This window comes from Entelurus aequoreus, linkage group LG13, assembly GCF_033978785.1.
Source record: "Entelurus aequoreus isolate RoL-2023_Sb linkage group LG13, RoL_Eaeq_v1.1, whole genome shotgun sequence".
Classification (NCBI taxonomy): Eukaryota; Metazoa; Chordata; class Actinopteri; order Syngnathiformes; family Syngnathidae; genus Entelurus; species Entelurus aequoreus.
Genome location: NC_084743.1, coordinates 37,262,616 through 37,287,292, shown reverse-complemented (window position 1 = coordinate 37,287,292; position 24,677 = coordinate 37,262,616). Strand labels below are relative to the sequence as shown.

At 37.6% G+C, this 24,677-nt stretch overlaps 1 protein-coding gene across 1 annotated transcript in view; it reads left to right on the top strand.

The window, feature by feature from the left end:
• Nucleotides 1–24,136, top strand: part of mlphb (melanophilin b) — a 99,549-nt gene extending 75,413 nt beyond the window's left edge. Inside the window, exons 8-15 of the mRNA XM_062067191.1 lie at nt 6,028–6,091; nt 6,242–6,474; nt 9,498–9,575; nt 9,639–9,872; nt 11,826–11,975; nt 12,066–12,134; nt 13,301–13,343; nt 23,660–24,136. Coding sequence (XP_061923175.1) covers nt 6,028–6,091; nt 6,242–6,474; nt 9,498–9,575; nt 9,639–9,872; nt 11,826–11,975; nt 12,066–12,134; nt 13,301–13,343; nt 23,660–23,709 — 921 coding nt within the window. The 3' untranslated portion in view covers nt 23,710–24,136. The remainder of the gene's footprint in view (nt 1–6,027; nt 6,092–6,241; nt 6,475–9,497; nt 9,576–9,638; nt 9,873–11,825; nt 11,976–12,065; nt 12,135–13,300; nt 13,344–23,659) is intronic.
• Nucleotides 24,137–24,677: the final 541 nt, after the last annotated feature.

Genomic DNA, 24,677 nt, shown 5'->3' with positions numbered 1-24,677 from the left:
GATGTTTTATGTATTCCGGATGGATGCCGTCGATGCCTGGTGCCTTACCCGTTTTCAGCCGTTGGATGGCCTGCCCGATTTCTTGTGTTGTGAAATCGCAGGATAGGTTGAGATCACAGCCTGGTGCCCTGTGCAGCTCACAGACTTTTGCCGATGTTCTTCTGCTGAAGTTCTTGTCTGCATTGGGGTAGCGGCCGTTGCCCAGCAATAGTGACGCGATGGAATTTGCAGGGATAGGACATTGTGCTGGGGTTGTCGACCTGCCCATCAGCTTGTTCATGGTCTGCCACGCCCGACGACTAGAGTGTGTGAAGTCGATTGATTTCAATGTCTCCGTCCATCTTTGCCTGCGTTTCTCATTTAGTCTGCAGATTAAGTTGTTCGCTGCTATATCCCTGTCGTCGCTAGTTTGTGATTCTGTGTGGGTACGAAGTAGATCTTCACATTCGTCATCCCAGCAGGGTACATAGGCTTTGCGTATGCCGTGGGGGATGTTCTTCTTGGCGGCAGCCAGCATCATCTTGCAGTATGAGTCATAAGTGATGTCCAAGTTGGTGGGGCGCGGGTGTGGGAGACCAGCAATTGCCTTGTTCACTTGCTGTGTGAAGCCTACCCAGTTTGCTTTCCGGAACTTCCACCTCCTCACATCCTTCCCTTCCACAGGCTAAATCTCACGCCAAGTGTAAAGGTGAATATTATATTATGTCAATACTCCACTAATCTAAGGCATCTCATCCACAAAGCCGCGCCCACATATCTGCTTACATCTTTCTCACTGCAGAAGAAGGAACAGTAATAGATGCTTAATGATAAATTAATGCCAATAAAGTTGCATATTTAAAAAAATGTAAGCTCCAAACGAGTGAGTGTGCATGATGTGTTGCCTAAAGAAATATTTTTATACAAGATGCTTAAATACTTGATCGCTTCGCTTTGACGTTTGACAATGAATGGAATTGCTTTTTACCTCAAGGCACTGTGCATGATGAATACACCTATTTGTATTTGGATGTGTCATTTATCATATCTTATACTTCATGATTGTGTCACATATGTACATTACTTTGCTGCAATCATTGTCATGTAAGTTGCAGCAGCAGCCAGTTGACACACTTGCGTTGGACCTGTTCTTAATTGTGAGCTAAATGGTAAAAACAAGATCATAGTGAGTGTAAAGTCATCATTTGCTCAGAATTTCGGATGCCGATGTACGCCTTTTAATATGTGACCTTTACATCTTTGTTCCTGCTCCTCGCAGCATGACACAGCACTGCTGGCTGAGTGGTGGCTGTGTCTTGGCTCACTGAGAAGCATGATTTAGAAGGAAGTAAGATGGAGGAAAGATGACTTTAATTCACACCCATTTTGATCATGTTTTAACCTTTAGCTCACAATTAAGACATATTCTTAAAAACAGATCCAAAGTGAGCGCGTCAACTGGCTGCTCCAGCATCCATTCCATTCCATTCGTTGTCAAACGCGGAAGTTTGAAGCTAAGGCAGTGGTGTGCCGTCAGGGCCAGCGAGGCCTTCTCTGCTGGCCTAACATAACCAGAAATCATGATCGTAATTAAAGAAGTGAAGTGAAGTGAATTACATTTATATAGCGCTTTTTCTCAAGTGACTCAAAGCGCTTTACATAGTGAAACCCAATATCTAAGTTACATTCAAACCAGTGTGGGTGGCACTGGGAGCAGGTGGGTAAAGTGTCTTGCCCAAGGACACAACGGCAGTGACTAGGATGGCGGAAGCGGGGATCGAACCTGCAACCCTCAAGTTGCTGGCACGGCCGCTCTACCAACCGAGCTATACCGCCCCAAAAGTATTTTTTTTAATTTAATTTCCCTAAATATCTAAAAGTATTCATATACTCTTCATGTCATATTATGCTCCTTCCAGCGCTGATGTTTTCAGTTTAAAGAGTTTTTATCCAATCAGAATTCAGTTAGCGGAGATGTGGTGACATCAATTATGGTATTTTGAGAGGTTATCATTGAAGTCGGTCATCACTGAAGGCCTAGGTGGGAAACGCACGGCCCGCCACTGATTTTTAACAATATGCAACTTTATTGTTATTATTCGTCAGTAAGCATCTGTCATGTATCTTTCTTCCGCAGTCAGAAAGATGTAGGACTGGCGTGCACTGAGAAACAGAGGTGTGGGCGCGGCTTTGCGAATGAGAAGCCTGGTATTGGTGGAATATTGACATTCTATAAATATTCATCTTTACACTTGGCGATAGATTTAGCGCTCACATTTAGATTACGATTCTGATTAAAGATTTAACATTTAGATTGGACATTTATGTTTAGATTTAAGATTTACATTTAAGATTTACATTTAAGATTCATAATTTATATTTAGATTCAACATTTAGTTTTAGATTTAAGACTTATATTTAACATTTAAATGTAGTTTTAACATTTAGGTTTAGATTTAACGTTTAGCTTTAGATATAGATTCAAGATTTAGTTGTAACATTTAGGTTTAGATTCAACATTTAAATGTAGCATTTAGGTTTAAGATTCAGGTTTAGATATAACATTTAAATTTAAGATTTAGCTTTAGATTTCCCATTTATATTTAGATTTACATTTAGAGTCAACATTTAATTTAAACTTCAATGTGATGAAAATGAGGTAAATGTGAGACATATATCTGCTAGAAACGTGTGACTGAATTTATACATTTGGCAGCCCGTAATATAACACTACATTTATCTGTTTAAAAACACAATGCTTTCTCAGCAAATCAGCAATTATGATGAGAAGAATGATGATGATGATAATGAGGATGATTATGATAATGATGAACATAATGAGGAACATGATTAATGTTGATGCGGGTGAAAGGAAGGATGATAATGATGATGATGATAATTATAATGAGAATGATGATTGATAAAGAGGGTGATGAAGAGGATGATACTGCTGATGAGGATAGTTATGAGAATGATAATGAAGATAATACGAATGATGATTAATAGAACGATGATGAAGATGATGATGATGATAAGGGACGGCGTGGCGAAGTTGGTAGAGTGGCTGTGCCAGCAATCGGAGTGTTGCTGGTTACTGGGGTTCAATTCCCACCTTCTACCTTCCTAGTCACGTCCGTTGTGTCCTTGGGCAAGACACTTCACCCTTTGCCTCTGATGGCTGCTGGTTAGCGCCTTGCATGGCAGCTCCCGCCATCAGTGTGTGAATGTGTGTGTGAATGGGTAAATGTGGAAATACTGTCAAAGCGCTTTGAGTACCTTGAAGGTAGAAAAGCGCTATACAAGTACAACCCATTTATTTATCATTTATAAGGAGAAAGAGGAGGAGGAGGAGGATGATGATGATAAAGAGGATGATGATGAGGAATATAATGATGACAATGATAATGAAGACGATGATAACAAGGGTGATGAAGAGGATACTAATGAGGTAGGTAATGATGATGAGGGTAATAAGGATGACGATGAGCATGGTGATGAGGATTATGATGATAAAAGTGACAAGATGATGATGATAATGATGATGATAAGGGTGATGCAGATGATGATGATAATGATGAGGATGAGGATAATTATGAAGATAATAATGAGGAGGATGAAGATAATTATGAAGATAATAATGAGGAGGATGAGGATAATTATGAAGATAATAATGAGGAGGATGAGGATAGTTATGAAGATTATAATGAGGAGGATGAGGAATTATTTTAGTTCCCCCCTGAGGGATTTCCACCTTATTCTTGTCAAAGGGTTGCATACCTCAGTGACCTTAAGAGCTATATATATACCAGCAGGAGCTTACTCTTCAGGTGGGACATCCATGTTGTACAGGTCTGAAGGTAGAGGCTTGACCAAGTGCAATCCACTTCTCCGGGTTGGAGTTGGACACATAGATAACAACTAAGTTGTATGAAGAAGGCAGCAATGTTACTGCTGTATAAGCACATAAAAAAAACTGCTGGAGCATGATGGAACAGCATGTGCACATGATGATGCCCCATTCACATTTCGGACTGCTCACATGTCTGCCTAGAACCGGCCCTGCTGAGAACATTCACACAATCACATTCATACAACAGCACGCATACAAGATGGACTAAAATGCACCAATACAAAGTTGCAGTGTTGGTAAGCGCCAATAATGATGATGGCGATGATAATAGAATAGAATAGAGTTTTATTTGTCATTATTACAGTGAACAGGTTCAAAGAACAACGAAATTGGAACATATCCCCTAAGGCCTAAGGTGCATACACAATAATTTAGTAATATAAATAGTAAAAAAAAAAAAGATAAAAAAGAAGATATGTATCTATATATATGTATATATCCACACTCATGCATATATCCATACATATGCATATATATATACATATACTCATATAACATTATTGCACATTATAGTCCGAAAAAATAAAAAAACATGATACATGAGGACATGATGGACACATTGTGCTCACTCAGGCCTGTTTAATGCTACTATAAGGATGAGGATGAAGATATAACGATGATGATGATGATGATAATAAAGATGATGAAGATGATAACTATGATGATGATGATAAGGAGGAGGAGAATGATGATGATGATAAGGATGATGATGATGAGGATATAAGGATGTTGATAATGATATGTTGATAATAAAGATGGGGAAGACAATGAGGATTAGGAAAATGATGGTGAGGATGATGATGGAGATGATGATGAGGGTGAAAAAATTACAATGATGATGAGCAAAATAAGGATGGGAATGATGATAGTGTGAATGAGGATGATGAAGATTATGACGATGATGTTATGACTATGTGATGATGATGGTGTGAATGCAACTTTAAGGTTTTACTACTTTAGTATAGAATAACAAACGATCTAGCTCCATCCTATCTTGCTGATTGTATTGTACCATATGTCCGGCCAGAAATCTGCGTTTAAAGAATTCCTGCTTATCAGTGATTCCGAGAGCCCCCCAAAAAGTCTGCGGGCTATAGAGCGTTTTCTATTTGGGGTCCTACCTGTAACAGTTTGAACAGAATCATTTAAGTCCCATCTTAGAACTAATTTGTATACTCTAGCCTTTAAATAGACCCCTGTTTAGACCAGTCGATCTGCCGTCTTTCTTTTTTGCTCCGACCCCCTCTCCTGTGTAGAGAGGTCATCAGGTGACCACGGATTAGTTTCAACTAGTTAGTTCCAAGTTGGGGCCTGGGGTGGACCACTTCTTATGCATCAGTTGGTGACATCTCAGAGCTCCGACTGGTCTACATACAAGAGGATCCCCTGCTGGCCCCACTACGGACTGGACTCTCACGTTATTAACCATATCTACTCGGCATCCATTGCACCGGTCACCTAAGGGCTGGGGTACCCATATCTGCGGCCCCTTCCAGGGTTTCTCGTTGTTCCCATTGGGTTGAGGGTTTTTTTGCCCTGATGTAGGATCTGTGCAGCTCTTTAAGACATTTGTGATTAAGGGCTATATAAGTAAACTTTGATTGATTGATTGAATGATGAGGATGATGATGAAGATTATGCCGATGATGCGATGATGGTGGGGATGATGATGATGATGATGATGAGGATGTGCATGAGGATGACAAGGACAATGATGATGATGATGATTATGAAGATATATGGATGATAATAATGATAAACTTGATAAAGATAGGGAAGCTGATGAGGATGATGTATGATAATGATGAGAATCATAAAGACAATGATGCTGAGGACAATGAGGATGAACAAATGATAATGATTATGAGAAGGAAAATGATGGTGAGGATGATGAAAATTATGATTTGTATGATGAGGATGATGAAGATTATGACAATATGATGACAAGGATAAGAATGATGGTGATGACTATGTGATGATGATGATAAAGATGTTTGGGATGTGATGATGATGCCAATGATGATGAAGATGAGGATTAGCATGAGATTGACAAGGACAATGATGATGACGATAATGATGATGATGTTGATACATTTAGGAGTTGATATAGTTGCTGGCATGTTTTTTGTGTTTTAAAGCATCAAAGTAGTGAAGACTTCAACGTGGATGTTGGCTCTGATGGTGGATTGCCTTCACAACAAGGTAAGTAAATAAAGTAAATACAGGAAGTACAGTGAATAAAGTAAGTGTATTTAGTACATTAAATACAATAAATACTGTGAGTACAGTGCATACTGTAAATATAGTAAGTATTGCGATGTTGTCTCTGCCATTGAACTGTGGTGTTTGTAGAAGATCCTGTGTACTCAGACCAGCCAAGTGTTGCATCTCGCTCCACGTCACGCCTCAGCTGCTCTACATTTGGAAGTGCAGGAGTTCTTCAGAACAGAACGTTCTACACTTTGGGTCCTGATGACTACGAGTGCGACTATGATCTCAGACAGTCCGATGCCGTCTACTCGTCTCAAGAATTTAAGCACACCTCCCAGGACAGCCTCAACGACCCCAACCCTCACCCACCACAGGTCATCTGTCATCAAATACAGCAGAGCCTGTCATAAACATCATCGTAAATACATTAATCAAAATTCATATGAATCCAATATATTCACTTTACTTCCAAAGTACACATTTTACATTCATCCAAAATGGTGGTTAAAGTTGATATTGTTTTCAACACATTCACAAGCAATAGGAATATTGTTTACATGTTCATCAGCATATTACCAATATTGATAACAACATCAAACATATTAAACTTATTGTTGATAATAACATCAAACATATTATAAATATTGATCAAATACAATCAACCATATTAGTAATATTGTTGATAATGACATACAAAATAATATTATTGATAAAAACATCAAAAATATTAGTAATATTGACAATAACGTCTAACATATTATTAATATGTTGATAACACTAAATATATTAATAATATTGTTGATAATAACATCAAATATATTGGTAATATTGTCGATAATAACATCAAAAATAATAATATTGTTGATAATAACATCAAACATATTAACATGTTAGTAATATTGTTGATAATAACATCAATCATATTAGTAATGTTGTTGATAATAACATCAAACATACTGTAATATTGTTAACATTAAAAATATTACTAATATTGTTGATAAAAACATCAAATATATTACTAATATTAATAATAACATCAAACATCTTACTTTTAGTGTTGATAACAACATAAAGAATATTAATATTGATATGAACATGTTAGTAAAATAGTTGATAATAACATCAATCATATTAGTAATATTGTTGATAATAACTTCAAACATACTGTAATATGGTTGACAACATTAAATAAATTAATAATATTGTTGATAAAAACATCAAAAATATTAGTAATATTAATAATAACATTCAACATATTACTTATATTGTTGATAACAACATCAAAAATAATAACATTGATGATAATAACATTAATACCTGGGATTTATATAGCGCTTTTCTAAGTACCCAAAGTCGTTTTACATGTAGAACCCATCATTCATTCACACCTGGTGGTGGTAAGCTACTTTCATAGCCACAGCTGCCCTGGGGTAGACTGACGGAAGCGTGGCTGCAATTTGCGCCAACGGCCCCTCCGACCACCACCTATCATTCATCATTCAATTCACCGGTGTGAGTGGCACCGGGGGCAAAGGGTGAAGTGTCTCGCCCAAGGACACAACGGCAGCGATTTTTGGATGGTAAGAGGCGGGGAGTGAACTTGCAACCCTCAGGTTTCTGGCACGGTTGCTCTACCCACTACGCCATGCCGCCCTAAACATGTTTGTAACATTTTCGATAACCTCAGACATTTTAACACGTTGGTAATATTGTCGACAATATAATCAAATATATTAACACATTATTGATAATGTTGATAATAACATCAAACAAAAATGTATTAAATTATATTCTATTATATTCATTAGTCATGTTGTTAATAACACCAGACATATTAGTAATATTGATAATAACAGCAAACACATTAGTAATATTGTTGATAATAACATCAAATATATTAGCAATATTGATAATAACAGTAAACATATTAGTTGCCGAATGCAGCAGAGATAGGCTCCAGCACCCCCCGCGACCCCAAAAGGGACAAGCGGTAGAAAATGGATGGATGGATGGATATTAATTGTAGTGAATTGGTAATAATAACATCAAAAATATTATTGAGATTATTCATAATAGCATTAAACATATTACTAATATTGTTTCTGATAACCTTCCGGTAGAATGGGATGAATGCCAGCTGGTCTGCACAGTCCAGGAGCACCTTGCCCAAAATGCCATCCAGCCCAGATTTCAGGGCCTGCCTCACCTGGGGCCTCATGTATTAAGAGTTGCGTAGATTTTCTACTAAAAATGGGCATACGTTCAAATCCAGAAAACGTACAAAAGAAAAGCACATTTCCTTGTTACATCCCAGTCAACGTGTAATTGACCCCAGATGTTGACCACGCCCTTTTATAAATATACAGATATTCATATTGAAATTAGCCATGTGCCAGAGATCTGCACACTCTGCCCAATCAGAATTGAGTAAGAGTCAGTAGGAGGTGCGTCTCTCGAGTGTTTCGAGCGAACGAAAGAGGGTTGAGATTGTGAGCCTGCCTCCGAGAACCGCACACAGGCTGGAATAATAAAAGAAATGGTCGAACATATCAGCATATCAAATGGATACAAAATACTTTGTATCTAGTTTGATTACTCAATTCATTATTAGAACACAGGAGAGCTACTTGCGGTGTCAGCCATATGTGACACAATGTCGGTCTATTCTTTCAATGTCTCTGGGGCCGTTTGTGCCGCAACCCCCGGAGGCTGCTGTCCACCCAACTGGCCAAGACATGTGCTGGAGTCACAGAAACACATTGTGACAGCAAGGACGGCAAAATGATCGCCTATATAAATGAATAGATGTCCCCCATTAAATGCATTGGGAAAACAATTATTTTGTGTTTTCACATTGTTTAAAATTAAATTAAATGTTGATAAAGCTCGAACAACCTCTTCTGTGTGTTGCCAAAGTATCCACAGCCTGTAGAAATGTGCGTACGCCAGCCATGAAGTTGTTTTTTATTCGTACGCACGTTTAATACATGAGGCCCCAGGTGTCCGCTTATCCAAAGTGACAGTGTTTGTACAGTGTCTAATATAAGACAGTACAGCCCCTGTCCTCTCCTGCAGCTCCAGGTGGTCGAACACTGACCATGCCGTGGTCTGGAAGACGTCCTACAGCTGGAAGAGTGGCCCCTCTGGCCAGATCTGAACAGTCCTGGTAACAGGTTTGCTCCTCTTCTGAAGGGTGGTGTAGGCAGGAACAAGGAGCATCCATCCATCCAATTTCTACTGCTTGTCCCTTTGGGATGATTAATATTATATATGATTATTTCCCACCTGGTAACCAAATAACAACGGTTCTCACTGAAGCAGCGTTTTGTTCTAGTGGTATGAAAATATCAGTGTTGCTAATATTGCCCTTTGAAAGTAAAACATGTCTTCCATGCAGATGAATGAGTTGGTCAGGCGGATGTCAGCTGTTGAGATGCTTTTGAATCGCTTGCAGGTCACCTTGACATTCCATCAGGTAATAAAGATAGTTTACTCTTCTGGTCCCAAATGAACTTATTTTTGGTTTTATTTACTTCAGACCAGTGAAGCTTCTCAGGCTCCAGACCGGGCTTCTTCTCCTCACGAGTGGGAAGAGGTGGAAATGGAGGAGCATCAACTTCGACAAAAACTGAATGAGATGACGGGCGACATCAGCGACCGTAGTCTGAGTTGTGATGAGGACGAGGCCAAGCTGCAAGAGGAGGCAGCAGCACAGGAAGACACAACTCTCACATCTTCAAGGAGCAGCATTGTGGTCTGCAACACTCAGAAGGTACAGTACTGTTCATCTGGAAGATATTATAAAGCATACGGAGCACATTTTGTCTGACTGAAGTCTGACTGAAAAACATACACTTGTAATGAAGAGGAGACCGTTTATTTACTTTACAAATTAAAAGAACAGAACATTTTGAAGGGCATCAAATAAAAGAAACTGAGATTTAAGGAAATGTAAAATGCCAGCTTAATTCAGACTCCCAAACAAAATACAAATGAGATGAAAGATAACGAAGCAGGTAAATTAAAGGCAAATAATAAAGCGTACACAAACCTCTTCACGCTGCGTTTGTGCAAGTCAACTGATTAACTTTCCGCACAATGGGCAAGATAGTCCAGAACAATAGCAAACTTCCTCTGGATATCAGTCGGGGCACGAACAGTCTTTTCCTTCGAATTTAAAACTCCTTCCATCAATCAATCTTTTGAATGAACTTTGAGACATTTAAAAGTGTTGTTTCCATGATTTTCGTCTGAAAATTCTTTTGAAAAAACTCTTCCGCAACTTTTCTTTGCATCCGACCCGATACATTCTTGGTAGTAGTAGACATAATATTTGTAATCGGGGCCAATATTACAGCGGACATCAGTTAAAACAAGTTGTAAGGATCAGCAAATCTTAGTCTGACATCAAGGTAAATCAGTTATCCGTGCTAAAATTAGATAAGTGTCCCCCAGTGTACAGAAGGCACCTGGCGTATGACCAATAGTCACATTTGAGAGTGTGCATGGACACCTGGACTTCACACAAAAGTGTGAAAATACAAAAAACTAACTATTTGAGAAATCAGACTAATTTAGTGCATGGAAACATAGTAATTGTTTATTACTGAGATGAGCTCAATTATAGGTGGTGTCACCCACCTATAAATCTTTCTTATGGACTGGTGGCTGGAGGTGCAGAAGCTTGTGTACAGGGAAAAGAGCAGAGGGGAAAGTACACAGCCTTGTAACGAACTGACCGGACTGACCAGACGGTGCTCCTGAACTACAAATTTGGACTGTCTCTGAGAGACAGGTTAAGGAGATCAGTTGTCCAGGAAATGTTCAGAGTAGAACCACCATTCTTTCACAATGAAATGAGCCAGGTGGCTAGAGCATCTAGTTCCAAAGCCTTCTTAGTGAGGTGTTTGGGGCAAGACCATCCAGCCTAGGACAAGTTGGAGGGTTTATGTTTTGCAGCTGGCCTGGTAACAGGTGGTAAGCCATATTCCTTACTATTCCCGACTAAGACTTTTGGCCCTGTGACCCGTATAAGTCGAATGATGCTGTTTTAATTTTTGAATTGCAAATCCATACATCCATCCATTGTTTTTTTCGGGGTCGCGGGGGTGCTGGAGCCTATCTCAACTGCATTCGGGTTGAAGGCGGGGTACACCCAGGATAAGTCGCCACCTCATTGCACGGCTAACACAGACAGACGGACAACTTTCACACTCACATTCACACATTCACAGGGCCAATTTAGTGTTGCCAGTCAACCTATCCGCAGGTGCATGTATTTGGAGGTGGGAGGAAGCCGGAGTACCCGGAGGGTAGGTCCTGAGTTCAATCCCGAGCTCAGGATCTTTGTAAATAGTAAATGGGTTATACTTGTATAGCACTTTTCTACCTTCAAGGTACTCAAAGCGCTTTGACACTATTACCACATTCACCCGTTCACACACTGATGGCGGGAGCTGCCATCTCCTAACCACGACCCATCAGGAGCAAGGGTGAAGTGTCTTGCTCAAGGACACAACGGACGTGACTAGGTTGGTAGAAGGTGGGGATTGAACCAGGAACCCTCAAGTTGCTGGCACGGCCACTCTCCCAACTGTGCCACGCCGTCCCGGGATCTTTCTGTGTGGAGTTTGCATGTTCTCCCCGTGACTGCGTGAATTGCAAATCAAATGTGCAATTAATATACGTTGACTCAGCTGCTGTCATGTTTTGTTGCTTATTTCAGAGAAACTCTTCAATTGAAAGCCTTAAAAATAAAAGTCACTTGCCTGATGATGAGTCCAAGTCCAACTTCAAAGGTTCTACAGCTTTACTGTTTGAGCTGGAAGACAAGATAGCCCAAGCTGCTGCTGATGTGCAGAATACTCAGACTCAGGTGAGTCCAACACTTGCAGCCCATGTGTCTTATATAATATTGTGAAATAATGTTATATATTATTACATAAAATGTTTCCATCATTCCAAGGTGTCTTACATTGAGAACAGGATGACTGCTCTCAATTCTGCTGGACTGCCGCTGGACAACAAACTAAAGGTGGAGAAGATTGAGTACATTGTTCTTATTCTGGTTGTGTTCCACATCTCAACATACAAAAACAAAAGTTTACCCAGCCAAGAGCAGATCTCAACATGTATTAATCTGCTGATTGTTTACAAAAACAAGTACACCATCTCTGTTATTAATTACAATCAAACAATACACTAAAAAACAATTTAAAGAATATTAAAAATAATATGATTAAAAGCTATATATATATTTATTTTATGGTGTACAAAAATATACCGTACACGAGACATATTCAAATTGTAACCCTGAATATGGACAAAATGTTATACTGTATATAAAATAATAGTAATATATGTGCTTATATGTAAAATATATAAATATATATATATATATATATATATATATATATATATATATATATATATATATATATATATATATATATATATATATATATATATATATACCGTGTATAAAACACTAACCCTCATTGAACAATGCCAATTAAAAAAAATATGATTATTGGATGTGAATCTAAGCTAATGATTGCAACACTTAATTGTATTGCACATGTTGATCCGAAATCAGAGGAGATCATTGCAAACCAGCAGGAGGATCTGGAGGGGGAGGAGCAAACTAGTGTCGTCTAAAGCGCCGCCTCAACGTAGAACCATAGCGAGCTTTATTAACTGTCAAATATATCATCAAAAACATAATTACTCACATTTTTTCATTATTAGCAGCTACTCTAGGAACATAACTCCCCCAAAATAGCAGGGATCTACTGTACAGTGTATACATAATCCATTACTTTGCGTATACCAATACTAGGGTGTCCCAATCCAATATTGATTTTTGATATTGGTCCAAGATTATCAAAACAACAAAAATGGGATTAATGTGCTTGCATGTAAAATGTGTGATATTATGTCCGATACAAGCAGTCCTACAGCGTGTTTTGCTTGTGCAAAACTACACAGCCACTTAACATCATTGGGCCTGAACTACTAAAGGTTTGCATGTATTAAAACATGTACAAACTTAACTTATCGGCCCATACAAAGCTGATCTACATGAGAAGATTGTGTCTCTAAAGTGAGCAATGTGTATATATATATTTATTTATTTGACGTTTTGTGACAAAAACCAAGCCACATGTTTTCTCACAGTCTATTTTCTTTGATGTTCTTTAGTCTGGAATCCAAACCAGAAGACTTTCCCACAACTTGCCCACAAGTAAGAAGCAAAGTTGCTACTTGGAATGATTATCTAAAATTATTTTCAGCTTTTAAAGCCTTTCCCATCTATTGTGTGTTGCATGAACAATTTGTGCTTTGCAGCTCAGCTTCAACCAGTATATACACAGAGCAGATTGCTAAAAACACTATTCCACAAGAGATACTTGACTTAATTAAAGGGGAACTGCACTTTTTTTTAAAATTTTGCCTATCATTCACAATACTTCTATAAGACAAGCACACATACTGTATGTTTTTTTTGTTTTTTTTTAAATACATTCTAACTAGTAAAAGTAAAAGTCTGCTTAAGATGAGTCAATAGGAGTTGCTCGATTCCGCCTATAAAGTCCTCTAAAACATTTAAACACTTCCATCATCGTTTTATACACACATTGTAAGTACAGTATATATGCAGTGTAGTAACAGGCTCATTCATAATAACATGTAATATTTACCTATGTTGCTAATTTTGAGCATACGGTGGCGCATTAATTTCATAGACGCATTACAATGTCCACTTTTTCCTTTATCAACATTACTGATTACTACTCAGTGCAGACTTCATGAGACCCAACAACCCAACAAACATAATAAAACATCAATTACTGTACAATGTCTTTTCTCACTCGGATGCCGACTGACAGAATGTTGATATATTCCTGTTTAGATGAAGAATGACTCATAATCCTTGCAAAGGGTTAAAAAAAAAAGAAAGGTGGATGCAAACCAGCATCTTTCGCGTGTCTTTCTCGCCATCCTCGGGTCAAAACTGGCTGTCAAAGTTGACCAACTTCTCTGGTTATGTCCACTTAATTTTACTAACAAGGTGACAAGCATGATTTATGAACTTCCACAAGCTCCGAGGCAAGAAAGCAGCTCACCAAAAAAAGATGTCAATACAGCCAGCATAGGAAGTTGCTGATCAATGCGCCGCTAAATGTAGGTCCTTAACGCTAGCGTTTATAATAACAATGTCGCCAACACTTGGTTAATATTCAGGTCATGGAAATTAAATGGAGTATTGTTGACACTTTTTGGATGGTTATTTATTGGGTTTTGTAGTTGGAATAAATGCAATAATGTCATAGCTCATAGCTCCCATTGGTTCCATTGCAAGCCGGCTTTTACTGTATATAGAATGCATTAAAAAAAAAAGTGTTCATGTATCTCATAAGGATTGTGAATTATAGGCAAAAAAAACAGATGTCTTTGTTAAAATGACACAGTAAGTTTTATTTCACGCTAGAGGTTGCAAACAACAATATATCCAAGTTAGATATTGGAGTGACAACCTCAAAAACCCGCTTATGGTTCTCTTCACCACCATGCTCGTAACACAAATATGTCTGTAAAAGTTATGTTTCAAATAAAAAGGGGCTGAAGGGGTTTTGCCCCCACCCCCACCTCAACACCTCCCACTACCGCGCCCAAAAACACACTTGGAAAAACAAAAAATCATGATATGACTCAACAGAACAGCAGCAATGCAAAAATATTGACCATTTAAAAAGTAATTTTGTTCATGAATGTACGACTGTAACAGAAGCCAGTAAATTTCAAGTACACTGCTGGTGATCCAGAAGACTGTCTGTGTTTTACTTTAATGGTAGTACACTGGTCTCTCACACCGGCGGTGTAGGTTTGAGCCCTGCACGGAGCAGTAGGATAAAACAACGCAGCCGCGAAAGAGCGTGTACTCAATCACTAGACGTAGGTGAGCTGATTGACAGCCATGAAATATATAATTGCATTCCGCGGTCAAAATTGGGGGAGGGAAACTGATTGGGTGGGGCCCCTGGGCTTCAACCCAGGTAAGCGCGTGCGTTGAGGCGGCCTTGATTGGAGGGTTTATGAAATAATTAAATACATTATTAAATCATAAATTATTTAATTAAAATCATGAAATTAATTCAATCGTGAAATAATTAATAAAATTATGAAATAATAAATTAAATCCTGAAAACATTAAATCAATAATTAAATGGTCAAATACTTTTCAAATATGGAAATAATTAAATTATTAAATAGTATTTTACATTAAATAATTGGATGACAGTTAATATTTTGTAATTAACTCCAATTAAAATTAATTAATGACACATTTACATAAGTATTGATTTAAAGATGTACAGTATTGTGTTATGTTTGTGATTATTGGGTTTTGTAGTTTTTCCATTTGTTACTTTTAGCTTGGCCATTGTTCTGTTGTTCACCTGTATTTTTCTGTTTGTCGACCTTGCTGGGCCTGAGGGGGCTATTTACTGTTTTTCACAGGTTTTTTTTTTGCATCAGTTGTTTTTTGTATTCTTTTAAAAAACGTGTGCCTTGCTCTCTGTTGATATTTTTGCCAGTGAGCCTTGTCTGCTGTTGTGAAAGAAACATTCTTATTTTTTAGCAAACTTTCTGCCTTGCATCTTGATTTACTGCCTCATGACACTTGACAGAATTGACTTAATGTTGTCCCTTTTCACCCTCCATATTTAATTGTCTTGTTCATCAAATTGGTTTAGTTGAGCTTTTAATTGACGTTCTTGTGGTTATGTGGATGTATAGAACCCCCCCCCCCCCCCCCCCCCTCCTTAACCCAAGGGGGCTGAGGAGTTTTGCACCCCCCTAACACATGTTTTAACCTCACTTCGCTGGATGCCTGGACCTGCCACCCCCCAACAAATTTTGATAGTTTCATTTTAAAACAAAATCAGTTTTGTTGTGAAAAAACTCAAACAATGTACCAATATGAGCCAGTTTAGAGGGGAACTGCACTTTTTTAAAAATATTGCCTATAATTCACAATCCTGAAGAGACAAGTACACATGATTTAATGCATTCTAACTGGTAAAAATAAAAGTCTACTTACAATGGAACCATTGAAGGCTATTCATTTGTTCATGTTCCTTTATTTAACCAGGTAAAACACATTGAGATTAAAATCTCTTTTGCAAGAGTGACCTGGCCAAGAGGGCAGCAAAAACAGGTTTCATACATATAACAAATAAAGAGGAGCAGCCACACACTACGGTTGAAAGTACAAATTATTTACAACATAAACATAAAAACACGCAGTTGGTAAAACATTTAATGTTTCAGTAAAAACTATTTAAAAACAAGTACAGTGCCCAATAGAACCAGTTTCCTGATCCTTTAAAATGGATTGAAATTCCCCCAAAGTGATCAGTTCAGGTAGCCTCAGATCCTTTTGTCATTCATTCCATGACCATGGAGCAACAAATCTGAAGGCTTTTTTTAACTAAAATTTCTGTTGGCTCTAAGAACCAACAAGCCAAGGATGTCATGTGACCTTAAAATGTAGCGACTGGAGTCTCTACACATAAAATATCATAAATACGTGGGAAAAAGGCCAAGAAGTGTTTCATATATAAAAACCAGCCATGAAGTTCATTGTGGCTTTTCCGACTATACAACCCCATAAATACCCATCCAAAAAGCCCCAAATTTTGCCATTTACATTTTGTGACCTGAATATTAACCAAGTATTAGTGATATTGGTATTATACACGCTAACAATAAGGACCGTCACCTACGTATAGTGGTGCATTGATCGGAGAGGCAACTTCCTTATACTGCTGTATTGACATCAGCTCGTGAGCTGCTTTGGAGCTTTGGAGCTTGTGAAAGTTTATTCTAGATCAGGGGTCCCCAAACTACGCCCCGGATCCGGCCCGCCAGCATCCAAAATCAGGCCCGCAGGAAGTCCCAAGTATAAAAAAAAAAAAAAAAAAAAAATATATATATATATACACTACCGTTCAAAAGTTTGGGGTCACATGGAAATGTCCTTATTTTTGAAGGAAAAGCACTGTACTTTTCAATGAAGATAACTTTAAACTAGTCTTAACTTTAAAGAAATACACTCTATACCTTGCTAATGTGGTAAATGACTATTCTAGCTACAAATGTCTGGTTTTTGGTGCAATATCTACATAGGTGTATAGAGGCCCATTTCCAGCAACTATCACTCCAGTGTTCTAATGGTACAATGTGTTTGCTCATTGGCTCAGAAGGCTAATTGATGATTAGAAAACCCTTGTGCAATCATGTTCACACATCTGAAAACAGTTTAGCTCGTTACAGAAGCTACAAAACCGACCTTCCTTTGAGCAGATTGAGTTTCTGGAGCATCACATTTGTGGGGTCAATTAAACGCTCAAAATGGCCAGAAAAAGAGAACTTTCATCTGAAACTCGACAGTCTATTCTTGCTTAGAAATGAAGGCTATTCCACAAAATTGTTTGGGTGACCCCAAACTTTTGAACGGTAGTGTATATATATATATTTTTTCTGTCTTTTCTTATCCTTTTGGTACCACTTGCTACTCACGGTGTCTCCTAGCCGCTCAGGCAAATCATATTGTCTAAAAATGCCTTTTTCTCATCGATAACGTGACATCATCGCGCGCGCGGAAAGTGTGCTATATATATATATATATATATATATATATATATATATATATATATATATATATATATATATATATATATATATATATATATACACTACCGTTCAAAAGTTTGGGGTCACCCAAACAATTTTGTGGAATAGCCTTCATTTCTAAGAACAAGAATAGAGTTTCAGATGAAAGTTCTCTTTTTCTGGCCATTTTGAGCGTTTAATTGACCCCACAAATGTGATGCTCCAGAAACTCAATCTGCTAAAAGGAAGGTCGGTTGTGTAGCTTCTGTAACGAGCTAAACTGTTTTCAGATGTGTGAACATGATTGCACAAGGGTTTTCTAATCATCAAATAGCTTTCTGAGCAAATGAGCAAACACATTGTACCATTAGAACACTGGAGTGATAGTTGCTGGAAATGGGCCTCTATACACCTATGTAGATATTGCACCAAAAACCAGACATTTGCAGCTAGAATAGTCAAATACCACATTAGCAATGTATAGAGTGTATTTCTTTAAAGTTAAGACTAGGTTAAAGTTATCTTCATTGAAAAGTACAGTGCTTTTCCTTCAAAAATAAGGACATTTCAATGTGACCCCAAAACTTTTGAACGGTAGTGTATATATATATATATAAATAAATAAAATTGATATATATATACAGCATATATATATATATATATATATATATATATATATATATATATATATATATATATATATATATATATATATATATATGTATGTATGTATGTATGTGTATATATATATATATATATATATATATATATATATATATATATATATATATATATATATATATATATATATATATATATATATATACACAGCCCGGCCCCCGGCCAAATTGTTTTAACCCAATGCGGCCCCCGAGTCAAAAAGTTTGGGGACCCCTGTTCTAGATTGTAAACCATGTCTCTCACCTGCATATTAAAGTTTTGTGTACACAAACTGTGAAGTTGGTACACTTTGACAGCCAACTGAAACTCGAAAATGGCAAAGAAAAAGACCCGAATAGACGCTTCCCGTTTTCTTTGCGAGGATTATGAGTCATTCTTCATCTAAATGGGAATATGTTAACATTCCAACAGTCGGCATCCCAGTGACAGCAGCGTTGTACAGTAAGTGATGTTTTATTATGTTTGTTGGCTCTCATGAAGTCTGCAGTCAGTAGTAATCAGTGATGTTGCCGAAGGTAAAAGCAAATGTTGTTGCGTTTTTTAAATGAATGTGCCACCGTATCCTTAAAATTATCAAAATGTGTAAATATCACTAGTTATGAATGTGCCTGTTTCTACATTACATATATATTTACACTGTTTATATACAACTTGGATGGAGGTGTTTGGATGTTTTTTAAGCAAAAACATATGTATGTGTATCCTTACATAAGGATTGGACAGGCAAAATGAAAAAAAGTGCAGTTCCCCTTTAAGAAACAGTACAAGCAAATGGTGTTCACAAAGTATACAAAATAACTTTTGAAGTAAAGTGTGATATCACTATTGGATACTTGTGATGGGACAGGGGTTGAAACAAATAGTTGGTGAATTATCCTAATCCTTTGAACTACTTTCTTACTTTACTTACGCCTATTACCCCTTCTGGGGCTTAGACCATCTACAAGAGTTCTCCAAGCATCTTGGTCCTGAGCAAACATCTCTAGCTGTTCCCAAGTGTGGCCCATTTTATTGGCCTGCGCTTCCAAGGTTTCCGTGGCTGACCTTCCTTTCTACTCCCTTGGGGGGTTCCACTTTAGGGACTGCCTTGTGATGTCTGAGGCTGGTTTACGGTGAGTATGGCCTATCCATTTCCAACATCGTTGAAGGATCTCTTCCTCTGCTGGTTTTTGGTTGGTGCGCTGCTTCAGTTCCTTGTTGCTGATGGTGTTAGGCCAGCAGATCTGAAGGACTTGTCGCAGGTAGTTGTTGATGAATGACTGGATTTTGTTTTAAGTATGTCTCAACACCATACAGTAGGACTGCCTTCCCACTGCTGTTAAATATCCTGATCTTTGTTGTCATGGCCAGGTATTTTGAGCTCAATATGTTTTTTTAGTTGGAGGTAAGGTACCCTGGCCTTGCCAAGCCTAACTCTCACATCAGCCTCTGCTCCACCCTCCTTGTTGACAATACTGCCAAAGTAGATGAACTAATCAACATCCTCCAGCGCTTCTCCTACCTTTGAACTACAGTACGTGTTATTTATTATCTCTCGCTACCCTCTTTCCTTCGATCCTGTCTCTCTCTCGCTACCTAACTGGTCGAGACAGATGGTCATCCAAGAGAGCCTGGGTTTTGTTTGAGGTTTTCTTCCCACAGGGGAGTTTTCCCTTGTCTCTGTTGTCAAGCCACCAAGTTCTTACTCATGTGGGGTTCAGTTGGTTCCTTCCTTTCTTTTTCTCTCTCATTAGAATGCTGTTTATGGCACAGTGGTGGGACCAAACAAGCTCTGCTTCTTAACACTTCTTTTGGATGGTTGATTACTTGAGCAAAGTTTGTGAAGTTTTTTGTCATGTTCCAAATAGAATTGATTTCTCTGCTCAAACAAAAAAACACATTAATTTCTACCTGTTTTTTTATTGTATTTTATTTTACCTTTGCTGGGTTACGCTGATCTTTTTATGAAGACTTGTGAACATATTTAAAAAAAAGGCTTGACACTATCAAGCAACACCTTGTGCTTCTGAGGGCGGATGAAATTATGTTCAGTACTTTACGTAGTTTGCTGCCATTTTTTATTTCTGTATGTTTACAAGTGCTCTGACTGGTTTTCATTTCTAAATGTATTATTTCATGGTCTCCTTCCATCTAACATACAAGCATAATATGTATACGAACAGCAGTGTTCTGGTTAGGTCAGATATAACCTGCAAAACTAATTCAATGTATCAGAAGTTGTTACTTTACAATAATTTTAAAGACATGTAAAATCAATGAGCTTGGTCAAAAAAAACTTTTCAAACTCTTTGAAACTGTAACGTTTTATTGTAAATATCGTGCTGTGTAATCAAAATGTCTTGTCACAAACGTTATGCTGTCAAGTGTAAAGTAGTGTTAACTAGTGCACAGTGGTATAGTGTAAGATTAAAAATGTATGCAAAGTAGGTTGTAAAGTTGTGTAGAGTGATGCAAAGTGACATGATGTGGTAAAGAAAGTAAAGTAGTGTTAAGTAGTTCAAAGTGCGTTTAATAAATGTAAAGTAATATAAAGGGGTGCGAAGCACTATAAAATAGAGTAAAGGTTTAGATAGACATCACTTGTTTATCGTGGTTAATTGGGACCAGACATGACATTAACTATGAATAACACATTTGCGTAAAGTTGTATTATTATTAATAATTTGAGTATTTTCATAGTTAGAGCATAGACAACCTGTTTATGACTTTTTAATTACGCTTTTAACATATTTTGAGACCTCTAAACATCCATTAACTGCCATATAGCCACGTTTACACTTGTTCCACCCAATATAGTAGCCTTGAGCGTGTTCTGTAGATTACAGTACTATACTTACGGTACAGAATCCTTGAAGCGTCATTGCGATGGCTTTCGCACGGCCACAACATGGAAATACTTCATCACATACTGAGAAATTCCTTTAAGTTAGAAGTTGTTCTGCTAAACTTGGTCAACAATCAAAGCAACGACATTTGGCTGTTATGTTACTTGTTAGCATTCCGTCTTGTAAAATGTCAAAGCTGTGTTATTGATGTCGAAGGAGGACTGCATCAGATGATTAAATCTCCACTTTGGCTGGACAGTTATTGATTGCTGATTTTTAAAGCAGCCTTGTTATCCTGATGTGCCATGCTGAATGGCTGATGCTACTTCCCACAGTTGTCATTTGACATGGCTCACATGATGCTACTTCCCACAGTTGTCATTTGACATGGCTCACATCAAAGTCTCGCCAATGAGATGTGTTACTGATAAGGCAAGACTTGAAAATGAAGTCCCTGAAAAGGTTGTTCTGACAAAAGTGGGTCACCTTTAGAATGTTGTGGGTGGATATAGTATAGATTGTATAGAGACACGTTTAGCTGCTTGATTTGTTTAGTGGAGCTCAATCCAAACCCACAAATGTAAATACAGTGGTGAATACAGTACAGGCCAAAAGTTTGGACACACCTTCTCATTCAATTTGTTTTCTTTATTTCCGTGACTATTTACATTGTAGATTGTCACTGAAGGCATCAAAACTATGAATGACCACATGTGGAGTTATGTACTTAACAAAAAAAGGTGAAATAACTGAAAACATGTTTTATATTCTAGTTTCTTCAAAATAGCCACCCTTTGCTCTGATTACTGCATCGCACACTCTTGGCATTCTCTCGATGAGCTTCAAGAGGTAATCACCTGAAAGGGTTTTCACTTCACAGGTGTCATAGTTTTGATGCCTTCAGTGACCATGTAAATGTCATGAAAGTAAAGAAAATGCATTGAAATGAGAAGGTGTGTCCCAACTTTTGGCCTGTACTGTATATTCATAATTTGCCACTATATCCTGTAATATTAGAAAATAAGACAAATACTGCACGGTATAATACAAAAATAAAAATAACTTAATTTAGGCCAAACACATGTAAAATATGTTTGGGTTGTTTTGGTTTTGTTTTGATTTTTACTATCTGTGATGCATTGAAGGCACAAGATCTGAAGCACAATGTTGCGAAAAGAGATTTAAATTGTAAAATAAGTTTTAAAAAAAGGAGTTAAAATCTAAGTAAAATAGTGTGAAGTAATTGAAATAGTTAAAGTGGTTTAAATTGATGTAAAATAGTTTAAATTGATATGAAGTTGTGTGAAGTAGTTTAAACTGAAGCAATGTGAAGTAGTTTAAACATGATGTAAAGTAGTATAAAGGGCTTTACATTGATACACAGCAGTATAAAGTGGTTTCATTAAATGTAAGAGTAAAGTTATGTACATACAATAATAATAAAATAATTCAGAAATGTTTGGGGGGGGGGGGTTTCCCCCATAGATATACTGTATTGGGGCAGCACGGTGGAATAGTGGTTAGTGCTCGCACCTCGCAATAAGACTGTCCTGGGTTTGATTTCTGTGTGGAGTTTGCATGTTCCCCATGTGACTGTGTGGCTTTCTCCCACCTCCAAAGACATGCTTGGTTGATTGGAAACACTAATTTGACTCAATGAATGTCAGTCTATCACATCATGATTCCCTGCTAGCCTCCCAATGGACTGGACTTTCACATGAAGTCGGGACCTGGGGTGACAACTCCTTATGCATCAGTCTGTGACTGATGCACGTGTCTACATGCAACATGATCCCCTGCTGGCCCCACTGGACTCTCACATTGTTAACCGTATCCACTCATCATCCATTGCACCGGTCACCCGAGGGGGGATCCCCACATCTGCGGTCCCTTCCAAGGTTTCTCGTTGTTTCCATTGGGTTGAGTTTTTTCTTGCCCTGATGTGGGACGTCATTGTGGCTTGTGCAGCCCTTTGAGACATTTGTGATTAAGGGCAATCTGTCAAGTTTGGTTGATTGATTGATGTGTTGGCCCTGTGAGTAGGTGGTGACTTGTCCAGGGTGTACTGTGTCTTCTGCTCGAGTGCAGCTGGGATAGCCGCCCCACCCCCACCCCTAAAAAGATAAACAGTAAAAAATGGATGGATGGACAAATAACTGTATTGCTGGAGATTAATGTGTGACATTAGTTTGGACATTTACATTTTTTCTGGGGTTTTTTGCAACAAACTAACTAGAAGCAACATAAGTTATTATATAAGCATACTCCAGCATTGTACTATTGTATACTGACTGTATATACTGTACCTCAGTGTACCTGTAAAATAATTAACCTTCACATCACGTTCATTTTTCTCCTTTTTCTTGTCTTCTTGCAGGAAGAAATCATGACACAAAACTCGGAAAGAGGAGACTCAGCTTGATGTGAAACACCATACGCTGTAACTATCTACTGTACATAAATCAAAACATACATTAAAACTACTGTTTACTTGTTGAATCTACATTAAATCAATGACATACATCCATAATTATTTTACATGTTGGATTTGCATCAAATCACTACAAAACAATGCTTGTTAGTAGTTATTCATTGCAACAACCAACTTTTACGTCAAATTATTTCACAGATGAATATTACAAAGCTATACTTTCTTGATCAGTACATGAACATATTCAACTCTATATCCTAAATATTAACACATTTGTATGGGCTTGATCTACTAAGATCTACTACGTGCTAAACAGCGTTTGCAGACAATACAATTTGTGTACTATTAGAGGGCGTGTTGCAGTGATCTACGAAGACTGCGTGTACAATTAAAAAGTGGTGCAGACTGCCTTATTTAAAGGAGTTTTTTGCTTGTACTATGCGGCTTTCACCACACCTGTGGTGTTTTGCTCTGTTTTCGAACAAGCAGCAGACATGTAATACTTTTTCTAGGCATTTTAGAAGCAGTCCAACATGGCATCTACAATGGAAAACACTTTTTTTGTTCGCTGAAGGTGCGCTCATGGGAGATGCTGGCATTGACTGCGAGTGTGCGCTCGAGAGTTAATCCAATAAAGCAAATTTAGCTTGGATACACTTTAAATTAGTCAGTGTACAACTTGTATAGAGCATATACAGCAAACAGTATGAATACAATATATGCTTCTGTTTGCTGTGTACAGTATGAATATAATGTATACTAGCATGTATACAGAGTAATATGTATACAGTAGGAGTACAACATGTATACTATTACTGTGTATACCTACACACATACATATATATATATATATATATATATATATATATATATATATATATATATATATATATATATATATATATATATATATATATATATATACACTACCGTTCAAAAGTTTGGGGTCACCCAAACAATTTTG